Source organism: Miscanthus floridulus, chromosome 14 (genome assembly GCF_019320115.1).
Source record: "Miscanthus floridulus cultivar M001 chromosome 14, ASM1932011v1, whole genome shotgun sequence".
Classification (NCBI taxonomy): Eukaryota; Viridiplantae; Streptophyta; class Magnoliopsida; order Poales; family Poaceae; genus Miscanthus; species Miscanthus floridulus.
Genome location: NC_089593.1, coordinates 86,696,234 through 86,710,981, shown reverse-complemented (window position 1 = coordinate 86,710,981; position 14,748 = coordinate 86,696,234). Strand labels below are relative to the sequence as shown.

The 14,748-nt window shown below is 42.6% G+C and overlaps 1 protein-coding gene across 2 annotated transcripts; it reads left to right on the top strand.

Annotated features, from left to right (window-relative positions):
* The first annotated feature begins 1,240 nt into the window (after positions 1–1,240).
* On the top strand, positions 1,241–14,511 carry LOC136504436 (ubiquitin carboxyl-terminal hydrolase 26-like). Of its 2 annotated transcripts, none has more exons than XM_066499372.1 (15): positions 1,241–1,513; positions 1,646–1,738; positions 1,837–2,436; positions 3,162–3,417; positions 3,544–4,235; positions 5,934–6,042; positions 6,236–6,417; positions 7,258–7,533; positions 7,634–7,841; positions 8,416–8,487; positions 10,728–10,961; positions 12,755–13,021; positions 13,366–13,507; positions 13,602–13,759; positions 14,038–14,511. In XM_066499372.1, exons 2-14 carry the CDS (start codon positions 1,659–1,661, stop codon positions 13,715–13,717), a joined length of 3,234 nt encoding a protein of 1,077 aa, XP_066355469.1. In that variant the 5' UTR covers positions 1,241–1,513; positions 1,646–1,658; the 3' UTR covers positions 13,718–13,759; positions 14,038–14,511. The 2 variants fall into 2 exon arrangements, with proteins under 2 accessions (XP_066355469.1, XP_066355468.1); XM_066499371.1 differs by having other exon boundaries at positions 5,916–6,042.
* The last annotated feature ends 237 nt before the right edge of the window (positions 14,512–14,748 follow it).

Here is a 14,748-nt window from a genome sequence, read left to right as displayed (position 1 = left end):
TTGATTAATATTGTCTTAGAGCTATGTACCCGGATAAGCATATGTGCAAAATTTGTCCTTGTTGATCTAATTCACTATTGATTTGTAGATTTAGAGGTAAATCGAATTGCAAAGCTCTCCCAATCAAACTTTTATTGGATTTCGTTTTAAGAGAAATATATAAGATTATAACTCCTAATGTTTTTTCAACCTTTGTAAGTTCCCAGGATTAACAAAAATGCATAGTGTCTGAATGTTGGGCCGGTGATGGTTCGAAATAGACCTGAACATTTTGCGAGACGGGTCGAAAAAAGCCCAGTTATTCTGGGCTAAAAAAATCCCGCCCATATCCGTTCCACTAGGCAAGTCAGGCCTCATTTTTCAGGCCGGGCTCAGGCTTAGGCAGGCCACCTGCGCATAGCTAAAAACAACATTTTGGGCCAGGCTCGGGCCAAGAATTTTTTTTTGAGCAGCAGGATCTGTGCCTAAGCCCTATCCACTAGGGTTGATGGGTGTGTCAAAACCTGTTGACCTCAGACCGGGCCGGGCTCAATTTGCTCGGGTCTAGTTGGAAACTAGATTTTAGAAGGCCACTTGGAGAGGAGGATACGGGGAACGAGAAAGACTCATGGAGCTATTGGAATCCTGCAGTATAACACTGAAAAAGGGAGAGAGGATTGCTGGATAAATTAGGAGCTTACTCCAACATATGTATGTACAAATTTGGGTATTTAGGGGAATTACCAATAAATGAATGGTGAAACTCTGGCAAAGTAGAGAACCGAGCATAGCTCGGGTGGCAAGGCCCGGTGGTTGGGACCTTGCCGGCCAGAGATCGAGCCCTCGTGGCTACGATTTTCTGGTCTCTCACCGGGGTTCGCCGTTTGCCCCTATAAATAACTATGTTGCCTCTCGCGCGTAGAGCCACAGAGGGAATGCGACGCGTCTCGTCGTCTACGGATCCTTGGATGGACCCGGTGATCTCATAAAGGACGCGATCCAGTGATCTAAGTATAGTTGTAGGTTTGTTTGTGTACGCGTGGTGTGTGGTGTACATGTGTAGGGTTGTGTGAGTCTGTACATGAACATATACTACAGCCGTACCTAGACGAGAGACGTCAAAAAAAAAAAACCTCTGGCAAAGTAAAATCCCAATGAAAATGTGGATGTTGATGTTGATACAAGGTAAGCTGCAAACAGGGGTTAATCTGAAGAAGAAAAAGCGAAAAGGCAATAGAAATTGTTGCAAGTCACCTATAGATACTGCCTAGCATTTTTTCTCCTTGCTCGACCCTTGGCCCGCCGCTGGACTCGTCACGCCCGGCGCCTGCGGCCGATCTCCTCCATCCGCTCGCCGCGCCGCAACCGGAGAGGAGACTGCGCTCGGTCGAGTACCACCTGGGGCCCAGCGTCTTCGCGACCATCTTCGGCACGGCGTCCACCCTCTGCAGCCCCTGTGTCCCTGCGACCGTCGCTGCTGTCCTACTTCGCCACTCGCCACTTTGGCCGGCGACGAGCACCACCAGGACACTAGGTATTCCCTCCCCTTGGTCCTCCTTTCCTGCTGTGCGAAGCCGTGCTCCCAAACCTTAACCTAATTCATAGGTAAAACCGTGCGCCCAAACCCTAACATACTATTCGTAATCGGATCTGAATGTAATTACAGGTGTCCGCCCCTGATGAACAGGCCCAACACTCGCCACAAGAACAAGAGGCCGCGGTCCGATGAATCCAATAGCCCATCCGCGGCTGTTTTCAAGTATGCATGGCGTTAATTTCTTTGTCAGATACGGGCGGTTTGGAAAGTGGGTCACATTGTTTATGTTACTCGCTTTTTTGGGGCTACCAATTTCGCAGGAAGATACACTCCTCCGATGGCGATATCTCAAAGAGCGATATCCGCCAGCTTTACATGGTGTGGAAACTGCCTTGCCATGGCTGCCATGGGAATACCAAGGACTCTCCAAATTGTTTCTGTGGGTTGATTCCTGCTGCCAATGGGGTTCGCAAAACCGGCCTCTGGCAGAAAATGCAGGAAATTATTCGCGCTCTTGGCTCTAATCCATCCAGGGACCTCCGTGATTCCACTGATACGCCTGCTGGATTGACTAACCTGGGTGCAACCTGTTATGCAAATAGCATACTTCAGTGCCTTTACATGAATATATCCTTCCGCACAGGAATTTTCTCTTTAGAGCTGGAAGTTTTGAAGAAGCATCCTGTCCTGGATCAGTTGTCACGGTTGTTTGCACAGCTACACTCTAGCAAAATGGCTTTCATTGATTCGGCACCTTTTATTAAAGCGCTGGAATTAGACAATGGTGTCCAGCAGGACAGCCATGAATTTCTCACCTTGTTCCTGTCTCTGCTCGAGCAATCGTTAAGTCACTCTAAGGTTCCTGGAGCTAGAACAATTGTGCAACATCTGTTTTGTGGCCGTGTATCACACGTGACAAGGTGCGGGATATGCACTTGAAGTAACTCTCTGTTTCTCCGTAGCAGTTCTAGGTTTGTGATTTTTGAATGATAGAAAATTAAGCTATAAGATGTTATAAGATCTTTATTAGCGAGATTTCTTATAATTAGGTTTGTAATGCTAACATTTGGTCAACTGTCCAGTCCTCAATCTTTCTGTAAAGTTCTGCCAATACAATGCTCAAGATGCTTTTTCCATGAATCCAAATTCACCTTCACGCCTTAGCATGCCATATGGTTAACTTGTCTGATAACAATTGAGCCTGACGTTAATTCTTCTGAACTAGACTCCTACTTTGCTGTATCTGGTGCTTTGAGAAGCATGCTGAGGTAGACTTTGAAGACTCTGTGGTTACACTGATAAGTCATATACTTGGTTAAAAGGGATTAGGTAGATGCCATGTACCTGCATTATCACTGGTTAGTTCGTGTGTATTCTCATTCATAGCCTATCCACATCAACGTGATGATGTTCATTTCATGGTGCTGATGTTGAAAGAATTCAATACTTATACTATTCTTACTGCACTGTTGAGTTGTCGAAATGGGTCAAGCAAAATGATCAGCAGTCTCATTTATGCTATGTGCTGCATTATATCTGTGTGCTCAATGTTGACTACGCTTTTGCTCGTTGCTTCCATACTGCTGAATTTGATAAGTTACGGTGTCATTTTTGGGTAACTGATGTTTAACCATCAATCCTTCAGGTGCTCATCATGTGGAAAGGATTCTGCAGCATCTTCAAAAATGGAAGACTTTTACGAGCTGGAGTTGAATATTAAAGGTTTAAATAATTTAGAAGAAAGTCTGAATGACTACTTTAGTAAAGAAGCACTGGATGGGGAGAACCAATACTTTTGTGAGTCATGTCAGAAAAGGGTAAATGCCACTCGCTGCATAAAACTTCGATCACTTCCTCCGGTTGTCAACTTTCAGCTGAAGCGTTATGTATTCCTCCCGAAGGTAATATACCTTGATGCAAAGCTCATCCAGAGTTTTGTTGTAATATGTTCCTTCCACATTTATTTACTCGTGCATTCTTCTCCTTTTCCTTTGTAAAGAATTTTTTCTAACTTTTCTCATTGCCAGACAACAACAAAGAAAAAGATTTCTTCAACGTTCAGTTTCCCAAGACAGCTCGATTTGGGAAAACGGTTGTCAAACCCTTCATCTAGTTGTACTTATGACCTGGCTGCTATTTTAATTCACAAGGGTACTGGTGCTAATAGTGGACACTATGTGGCGCACATAAAAGATGAAAGCAATGGGCAGTGGTGGGAGTTTGATGATGAGACTGTATCCAAACTTGGTCTGCACCCGTTTGGCGAAAAACCTGGAAAGGCGTCAAATAAAGTTGATCATAAGGTCCAAGGTATCTCCACAGAAGGTTCTCTCACAGATAATAATAACAATGGTCACCAGGAGGCAGCTCCCACTTCTACCAAGGTGGAGATGTTTTCATCTACAGATGCTTATATGCTGATGTACAAATGTACCACTAAGGATGACAATGCCACAGAAAACAATAAAATTGTGGAAATAAATAATGATTCACTTCCACAGCATCTTCTTGATGAAATTAATGAACTAAATGCATCATATCTGAAATCGTGTGAGGAATACCAAAGCAAGAAGGACAGTCATTTGACATATGTAAACGAGAGGCGTCAAGAAGTAAAATCTGTTCTGACAGAAGCACCTGCTGATCCAGAGGATGATTCATATTTTTGGATCTCAACAGACTGGCTTCGTCAGTGGGCAGATAACATTACTCCCCCCTCGTAAGTTTATTCCTGCAGAGAACTGCTCCGTCTTTTTGAAGGTTAATATTCTCATAATGATGCAGTATATATTAAAATGGTGTTTGTCTCAGTACTTTAGAAGCATTTATCATAGGGCCAGCTCATCTACTAAATGAAAATAAAATTAGTATTTAACAGGCGATATTGTTATTTGTATAATTGTATTACAAACAAAAGTAAAAGGGCGTACCCAGTGCAGAGAGCTCCCGCTCTGTGCGGGGTCTGGGGAAGGGTGTCAGTGGCAAGCCTTACCCTCGCCTGTGCAATGCGAGGAGACCGCGACTCGAACCCGAGACCTTCTGGTCACAGGCGGTAAGACTCTACCGCTTGCACCAGGCCCGCCCTTCATTACAAACAAAAGTACCTGAACTTTTATCTGACTTCGGCTTCCATCATGGTTAATTGATGGAGGTCTTGCGACTATACCACCCATCTCTTAAGTCTGTATTCAATCTCTTGGTCATGTAATGCATCATAAGGTAGCCCGTTTCTTTGGATATGTTTGTTCATGCTTGGAAAGGTCGTGTTCGGTCATGCTTAGTCATGTGTTGTAGCTAGGATTGTGGTTGGTCACATGTTGTTAGGGCTGTGCAGGCTCATGGTTTGTTGTGGTTGTTAAGGTTGTGTCCTGGTCGCTGTAAGCCTATAACAACTTTTTTATTCTTAAACCGGTGCATCGAGAAAAAAAAAATTCTCTGATTGTGTCTAATATTATTGAGCACATCTTATTTTTTCATATTTTCCGTGGCTATATCGAATGGGCTAGTTGCCAACTTTGTTCCGGCTACATTTCTTTTCTCTTAATTAGTTAATTTGGATAAGGTTGTTTTAATATGAGATACATCTTGACCACCTTTTTCTGTGTTGTGATAGGATTATGAATCTTTTTGTCAGTACTGAAGGGCCTTTAGTTGCATCTTAGTATGTTTGGGCATTTATCTAATCTTGGGGGCATTTCCCGTAAGAGCAGTTAATGGCTTAACATGCCTATTGAACTAATAGGAACAAGTAATCTTAAACAAACTATTTCTAATGACCAAGTTCATATTTTCTTTTACAAAACGTTAATTGTCAACTTAACATGTCTATAGAACTAAGGGTTTGTTTGGTGTGACCAAATTTGCCTTGCCAAAATTTGGCCAGGCCTGACAAATTTGGTGTGTAGTCTGTTCCAATGGTTGCCAAAATTTTGGCAAGCTCCCTTTTCACCATTCAACGCATTTTCTTGCCAGCAAGCAAAAACCATGATCAAGGTTTTGGCTTGCCAAAATTTGGTTGGGCAAATGTTGGAGCAAATCAAACAAGCTAAGAACACTAGTAGTCATAAAGTAATCAATGATCAAGTCAAGAATGAAATGATAATCTAATATTATTTTGTCTCTATAATCCATTTTGGCATGAGCATCCTTAGTTTGCATGGCAATGTTTGTGATATTGAATGCTTATGGGTCAGTGCTTTCTCATGGGGCCAATAATGCTAATCCCTCGTTTTGTAAATGCAGCAAGCAACACGACAGCTCTTCGGCTGTCACAATAGTTGGCATAGAAATAGTTTTTTTTAATATATTTTGCATGACACTGCAATATTAATTGCTTTTATGCGGCAACTCGTTGGCCTTTTGATGTTCCTTGCTGAATTGAAATGCCATCTTTTTACAGTTGTTTTCCCCCCTGCAGTTCCATTGATAATGGTCCAATTCAATGCGAACATGGAAAGGTTCCAGCATCTAAAGTCACATCAATGAAGCGACTATCATCTGTAGCTTGGGAAAAACTATATTCGAAGGTAAGAAACCCAACCTCTTGGTTTGCACTTCATTGAATTTTGTCTTACATTGCTTAAGTTCAATGATTTTCTTTAATTCTGGAGCATGCTGTAGTAGTGTAGTTTTAACATATAATGTTTTGTACTCATTTTCTAATGCCTGTGCCATAATATTGATGAATATTTGCCTTTGGGTTTTATGGCAAAATTAAAGTATGGAGGGGGACCGACATTGAGCAGTGATGATTTTTGTATGGAGTGTCTTAAAGATGGGGCGAAAAATGCAGTATCTGCTGATGTCTACCGTGAACGAAAAGCATCATTAAAAAACCTTGCAGAAGCAGCACTTTCTGGTAATTGTCCAGATGGTCCTTCTTACTTTATCTCAAAGACATGGTACGCAAAATGCATCCTTCTCTTGATTTCTGATCTTTGTTCTATGTGTAAGATAATATTTTTGGTGCACTTAGGACTGCCCTCATATACTGCCTGCCTTTATGTGAACTGTGCATCTTATAGCCTGCTGATTCTCTTTTGTGGCAACATACTATAGACTAGTGTCTCAACCATAGTTGTAAATTCCATTCTGATTTGACTTTTGGAATGGAACATCTTGGTACCGGCCTATGCTGGTGCATACATAGTTTGAAGTCATAATCATGCTTCAGATACATGAATTTAGGTCCAAAATAGCACATAGTTCAGCTTGTAGGTTGATCTTATCACAGTGTTGGGCTGGCTGAATTAGGAACGAGGCTTCAGTTTGGACTGGTACCGAAATTCATAGAATGCCAAATGATCAGTATTGACTGGTATTGAGGCCATAATGGGATGAAGGCTCTTCTATGCCGGTTTGGGTACTGGTATGAGAGACATACCGGCCATTCAGGCCGGTACCAGAATGGGATTGATATGTTTTGTGTCAACTGTCATTGTCAATACTAGATTCATATTCATGATCTTACTCTCTGGCTCCATGTTTATATTTTATATCTTAGAGGCTATTTCTCAATGCTGATCATGGTTTTATGCAAATGTAATTATTGTTATTATCTATATTGCTACATTATGTTATGTTTTTCTTGATTCAATTTTTACACCTTAGCCAGTTGTAGTCTTTATGTTTCCTTTACGGTTGTCATTTCTTCAACTTTGTGCAAAACAAATTTCACTCTGAATCACCCCTCTTGTGTGCATTCATGCTGCAGTAGCTGATCTTTTGCTGTTTACTCCTAGGTTGACTCATTGGCTGCGGAGGAAAAATTCTGATATCCCTTCGGATGCGGATAATGGACCAACAAGTGCTTTAAGATGTTGCCATGGGGATCTTCTGCCGGAGCATGCTCCAGGAGCAAAGCGAGTATCCATACCAGAGAACCTCTGGTTATTTCTCTATGAAACAATGAACGAGAAGAAGGCTGATGATATTGTGACTTTTCCATCAGATTGTCAACCATGTGAAATTTGCAGTCAGGAATTGTCTGATGTTGCTTCTGTGGAGGGTAATCTTAGGTAATATAAAGTCAGAAAATCAGTCTTAGATATTGGATTATTCGCTGAAGTATTTATATGCCTAATATGCATTTTCTTATACATGGTGTATGACTTCCAGAGCAGTAAAAGTAAAGCAACGACAGAAACATGAAAAGTTGGCATCTGGGAAAAGCTTTACACTTCATCCTGGTCAAAAATATTTTTTGGTTCCTTCATCATGGTTGTCAGAATGGAGAGCTTATATTACAGCCACCGGGAAAAATATTTCTTCGTTACCAGAACCTCATACTTTGGAAGTTGTTGTCAGTTCACTTATATGTGAAAAGGTAAACTAGTGTGTCACATGCTGATATGTGTCCGGTTTTGTAAACCTATATGGTAATAAAACAGTGGAACTCAAATATTTGAATTTGAGAGTTTAGGCGAGTGAGCCTTTCTGTCGAGAACAAATGGTAACCTCATAGAATTTCAAAGATGCCCTTGTCAGAACTTCTATACCCAAGTCATTGTCAGAACTTCTATACCCAAGTCATGAGGTTATCTTTAGTAATGTTTGTAATCTACTTCTGAATAGATAATAACTTGCTAGAGAGCAGGGTTGTAATAAAACCTGAATTCTGGCAAAGTACAGTTTTGCATATAACAACATGTATTGTATTTTTATTCTTAGTAGTGTCTTATACTTCATCATTTCGTTTAGTCAAACCCAAACAAAGACTCCTGTGTCATCTGTATTGTGAGTATAATGCATACAAATTTTACATTGGTTATTGTGTATTTTTGTCTTGATTAGACATTTGTGTTTCTGTTGATTGTGATCGGCTGTAGTATTTTGTTTATTAATTCTAGTTGGGTGTATAAAGTGCTTTCTTGTTGAACATGAGGATTGATAATTTTCAGCATTCAAGATTGCTGCAAAGGCCTTTGGATCTTGTCTGTAAGCGTGGGAGCATCACTCAGAAAATGTCAACTGTAAGTCCGTGGTCTTTACAATTTTTCCTTACTAATGCTTGGCTGCAGCTTTAAAAAATATAGAGAGGAGCGGGGCGGGGGGAGGGGAGTGGTGGGGTGTTGTTAAATAAAGTGATGTTTTAAATCATGCTTGCTCCATCTTTAAGCGGTGGAAACCAAGTATGTATACTGCCACCTCTGAAACACTGCCAATGCACACAGTGACAAAAGTGTAGTATAATTAGGGGGTGCAAATGCAACCCCTGCCCGCCACCCACCAAAAAATGGAAAAACAGTGATTTTGACTACAATTCTATCATATATGCACCCTTTATGACACAAGTCTATGCACCCATAAGGCAGGTGCACTCCCTTTCAATTTGCTCTAGCTTCGCCACTGAATGCACACAAAAGGCATATTAGTTCCTGTTTGGATGCAAGGTATTTTTATAGTATCAGGGATTACTTGGTTTCATTAGAGTACATGTTGCAGAAAATCCACTCCCACCCTCTTTTTTTTCTAAAAAAATGAAGCCACGTCTCTCTTGTGCTTCCATCTGATCTCCAATATTCGTTCAGCTGGAAGCCTGGAATGATAGTGATACGGACGTATGCCCGTTCTTGTGATAATTTACTAATTAGCTTTGGATGAGATCTTGATATTTTTATGATGTCTTGATAGTATGTCCATACATATATATCAAACAAAAGTATCTTGATATTTTATCATTATTTTGTTTCAAATATTTTATCATTGGTTATCAAGCCAGGCCTTCCACACATAACTATCATGGTTTTTGAGGCGTCGCCTAGGCGTACCCTAGGCGCCGCAGGACGCCACAGCGGTTTAGTTACGCCATATCGCCTAGGTGTCGCCTAGAAGGCGCCTAAGCGTCCAGGTGTACCCCCAGCGCCACGGGACGCCACAACGCCTCAAAAACCATGATAACTATCATTCAATTTTATTTGGAAAAAACATGGCTAAAGTGAAATAGTTAGACAAACACTGAATAGTAATGGACCTAGCAGAATTTTTTTGATATGGCATCATGAACTTACATACTGTGACTACCAAATACATCGTTGCTTTCACAATACTGCAAAATACTGTGGTACTCTCAACTGTGGAATTTTATGCATGGTGTTTTAAAACCTGTAGTTTTCAAAAACCTTTACATCCAAACAGGCCCTTCGGTATGAAATGTGAGGTTCTTGCTGTAAGATTAGGAATGAAGAATAGTAGATTGATTATAGGAGATATGGTGTTACACATATATAGGCAAGGATGGCTGAGGATTTATAGCAACAGAACCAATCAACGGAGATCCTTGCCTAATAGAGATTCAATCTATCTATCCTAGACATATAGGCACTAGGCCCAAATAGGGACATGCAGGCCCAACATGGGGCTGCCACACCCTCTGTCTAACACTTGCTGTCTTGAATTATGCTTTTACTTCTTTCTACTGTTCTTGCATCGTCGAGCAGCCTCCTTGTCACTTTTTCCTTTTGTTTTTGCATTGTCTAAGGGGGTGTTTGGTAGCTTTGCCAACCTCACCTTGCCTTGCTCTTCTTGCTGTGCCTCACCTCACCTGGCAAGGAGAGGCGAAGCTCAAAATGCCCCTCTGTTACCCTTTAGTCCTTTCCTTGATGCGCTCTTGCATGCTTTCCTTGCCAGATGCTGAGCCTGAGCATCTTGCTTGCCTTCGTCAAGGCTGGCCTCTCCAGTCTCCATATGCTTCTCCGCTGATTCTCATCGCTTCCCTCTCCATCTGTGGTTGAGCCCAAGCTATAACGGTTTCCTTTTTCAAGGCCGGCCGCTAGCAGCGAGCTCACTTCTTTAGTGACAAGGAGCCCAATTCTTACCAGAGGGCGTTGATTTGGGCTTTGAGAAGCTTGATTCGTTGCGGAGGAGCATCTATTTCAGTGGCAAGGACTCAATTCGGCGGATGCTATGTTTGGAAGAGGAGCTCCATCGTGCGCAAGCATATCTTTTGCCCATGTGGGATAGTTGATTTAGCTCTCCGGCATGGGCATGGATATCCTTGCTCACCCGTGCGAGTTTGCTGGGTGAAGCAAGCTTTTAGTGTGCTATCAAACACATAAGCTTTGCCTGGTGAGGCAAAAGTGCTGGACAAAGCTACCAAACACGCCCTAACTGCCTAGTCAATTTGGGTTTTTTGTTTGCTACTACAGTTGCCATGGAGGACAAAAACAAATAATTAGAATATCTCAAGTTAATCATCTTCTTTTGTTTTCAGACTGTTGGGTTAACAGTAATCCCAGAGTATGATTGGAAATTATTCTCTGAGGAGTGGAGTGCCAGACCTGAAAAAGGTATATCTGCTGAAATTGCTTTCAGCAAGAGCTCTCAAGAAAAATTGCATGGACCATCTGAAGCAACGCCAATTGTGGATGGAGATCGAGGCAAGTCCCTTGATGACACAAATGATGATTTGGGAGCCAGAGAACCCTATATCAGAACTGACCCTGAGGTAAACTAGCTCTTCTAGATGTATCACTGAATTCTAGTATTAGTGGTTCCCATGGTTGAGGCCTGAGAAAATGTTGTTAGGAAGGCCTTGTAGGAGTGGTATCATATGTATGATGCACGAACTTGTATATGTTGCTAGCTAAAGTAAGAATTTAATTGCCAGTACTATCATGCCCATACAATCCAGAACAATAGATATCTTCTTTGTTAGAATAGTATCAATGTATCTTGTATCATGTAAGTTAAGGCATGTTCGGATCCATTAGTGCTAAGAATCTGGCAGATGATAGAGAATAGGTGCTAATTATTGCTACATAATTATTAGCAAAGGGGCTGTTTGGATCAACATGCTAATAGGTAGTTGGGTAATTGGTTGGAATATCTGGGAACGGCTAATGTCTCTCCTCCCCTCCCTCCTGGCGCCTCACCTCCCCACAGCCAGCCGCCGGTGTCCACCATGGACCCGGCAGACACCACCAAGGCCATGCTCTCTGCAGGGCCGACCACCCTTCCCTCCTCGCAGGTGTCGTCCCCTTCATCCCTATCACCTCTTGCTCGCCCGTTCAAACCTGCTTGTTGATCTAGGCTGGAGTGCTGGAGCGATGACGGCCCGTCCTCTCCCGTCGACTTCGAGGAGGCTAGTCCTGTGTTGCCACCCTCCTACCTTGATGTGCTGCTCTCCTCTGCTTCTCCTGCTACGGGCGCAGGGTCTCCTGGGAGCAGGATACCCTCGCTGGATGCGGTAGTTCCGCCTGCTGTGGTGCCTCAACATCTGCAGCGCCGCCACAGATCAGTGGTCCTCGGTTTCGTCTGCTCCATGGCTGGTACACGGTAGGTCGTCGTCAGACCTGTGTGGCTGATGTTCGTTGTTCTGCGCATGGTTCTTGATGTCGCCTGCCAATTTAAGAAACAAATGTTTCAACTGCTTCTCTACTTCACACCCAGCATTAGAGTGTTGGCGTTGTGCATGCTGCTTCCGCTGCTGGCGTCTGGGCCATCGTGCATCTAGTTGCCCCACCCAATTAGAAGCACGCACTCCGCGGGCCAGGTCGAAGATGTCAGTTTGGCGCCGCATATCCCAATCCCTGGCCAACACGTTGATGGTGCCTCGTGCAGCTTCAGCTGTTGGTAGGGTGTCGGTCTGGTGTTGAATATCTGCCTCACCTGCCGTGACTCTGGCTGCTACCCAGGCCATGGATGGAGAGGAGGGCCACTGGCAGCGTCGACGTCCTCATTGCTGGTGCAAGGCAAGGCAATTCTGGTTCTTCTGAGGACTGGTGGAACAGAGCTGATGAGATTGTCGATGGACAATTGTAACGAGGCATCAACTCATTCATTATCCTAGGGGCTTGGACACTGGAAACATAGGAACCAAATGTGTCTTCGATAGCTTTGCTGCCAATATGGCTACAGCCTTGCTTCTTGCCGAGGAGGAGGCCCAACTTTGGGCAATGCGTGGAGCGCGTGGTATCTCTTTCTTGTCAGACCTCGTTCCTAGGGTCTAGGTCATTCCAGGTTGTGGGTATTTGTAACAAAAGGGCGTGTATGTAATTTTGTGATCCTTTGGGTGTGTGGGTTCTTTGGCTATGTGCTTCTTCAAATGATGTACTTTTGATGAAACTGGGATCTTTAACTGTGCTTCTTCAAAAAGGTCCTGTAGTAGTTTCTTCCAAGTTCAGACAGACTTCTCAATGATCTAATGCTTGCAGGCACTGAAATGATTTACATGTAATGAGTATATTACTTTCCATGTTTCTCCCCGTTTCAGCTCTATTGATGAATTTTGTATGCTAGGTTTGTGAAGAATGTATTGGAGAAAGAGAGAGCTGTGCATTGGTGGAGAAACTTAATTATCAGAATGAAGACATCCATGTTTATTTTGTCCGTGGGAAAGAAGCACCAAAGTCTATTAAAGAAGCATGTAGTAAAGCTGTTGTTGTAGCAGATCGTCGGACTTCAAAGCGTTCCCGGAGAACAAGCTCTGGAAACTCAATCAGTTTGAAAGTCTCTGGTTCTACATCCATCTATCAGTTGAAACTCATGATATGGGAATCTTTAGGGGTATGCACACTAAATCTCAAATTCTGTGATCACAGTTCCTAATCTGTACCCCTGTTTCAAAGGTGTCACCTAGGCGTCCAGGCGTACCCAACCAGCCAGGTCACCTTGGGGAACAGTGGCGCCTTGTCACACCCAGCTCTCGCCTGGATGCCTAGTTGCCTCTGAAACCATGATCTGTACTATATTTGTTTCCTTCTCCATATCTCAAAAGGGACTTGCATACATTTTTGCCTTTTCATCTAGCAATGGGATGTGCTTTCTTGTTTTCTATTTTTATTCATGCATGTTTTTTTCAACTGCTCCAAATTATTCAAATAGCCTACCTGTGCTCTTGTTACATTTAGATTGTTAAGGAGAACCAGAAACTTCACAAAGGCTCTGTTGAGATTGAAGATGACCTTGCTACTCTTGCTGATAAGGGTGTTTTTCCTGGGGATATTCTTTGGGTCAGAGACTCTGAAATCTATGAGAATCGTGACATAGCAGGTAAATAATAACAAAAAATGATGTGGCAAACCTTTTTTCCTAAAAAAAAGGAGGATGCTAATGGTTTTAAGCGTTTCCCGCTTATATGTTTCAGATGAAATTTCAGAACAGAAGGCTGATATGCTACAGGTTGAGGAAGGGTTTCGAGGAACTCTGTTGACATCAGGTGTCTCTGTTCAGCTTTGTCAGGACATAACATTTAGTGAATGAGTTCCGCTGATCTACCGACTTGCTGATTGAGCTTGCTAGGAGGTGATGGTGACTTGCTTATTCTTTGTTTTTATTTTATTACTACATATTGTTGCATTGTCAATGAAGATATGCATATGCATTGTCAAAAATTAGCAGCTATTTCAAACCCCTATCATCTAGTACATATATTATTCACGTTCCAAACTATGCTCCATGGATGAAATCATTTTAGGAAACAACCGAGTTGAGATGTCAATTACACTGCTACTCATTTCAATACCCTGTCTCTCCGATTTGCATCTTTTGACACTAATAACACATGGTCTGTTGTGATGCAGACATCTGAATTATGGTGGTTCTGGCAATCGCCCAGGTGGAAATTTTTGTCAACCCCTTCTCCCCATGCTCTCTCTCAAGTCTCAAGTGATTGGCTGTTTAGGAGTAAAATGGATGGTGCCCCTCCCGTAGTTCAGTCTTCCCTGATGACTAGCAGGAAGTTGGCTGTTTCCGGCTGTGTGCTGCTGCCCTGCATGCGTAGTATTTTGTTCTGGTTTGGTTGCGAGGGCTTCGAGTGACTTGCCCTGTACGGCTGTGCCAGGTTGCATGGCTATGCAGAGGTTTGTTGAGAGGCTGGAGGAGCCTTGAACTAATGCTGAGTTTATGTGTTTTCACCTTAGATGATGATATGTATGGACGTATGGTAGGAGTGTGTGTCCACCACCTCACTGCTTGGGCCTCGTTGCATGCGTTGGCCTGTTGAGCAGGCCAAAAGCAATCGAAAAAAAGAGGAAAGGGGTGTTCTATTTATAAAAGGGATCAAACCTAGAGTAAATTCAAACCATATTTGAATTCTGCCCATACACTAGCGCTCGATTAAAACAATGCATCAGCATGAAATGCTACAAGCATTTTTTTTAAACACCTTATGGTTGATTTATTTGATTTACGAAACAATGTTTACCTAAGCTAAAATTCCAAATCTATCTATTATAAAAATTGGCCAAAAAAAATTAGAAAATTGAGAACATCGTTGATTTAATTGCACTTGA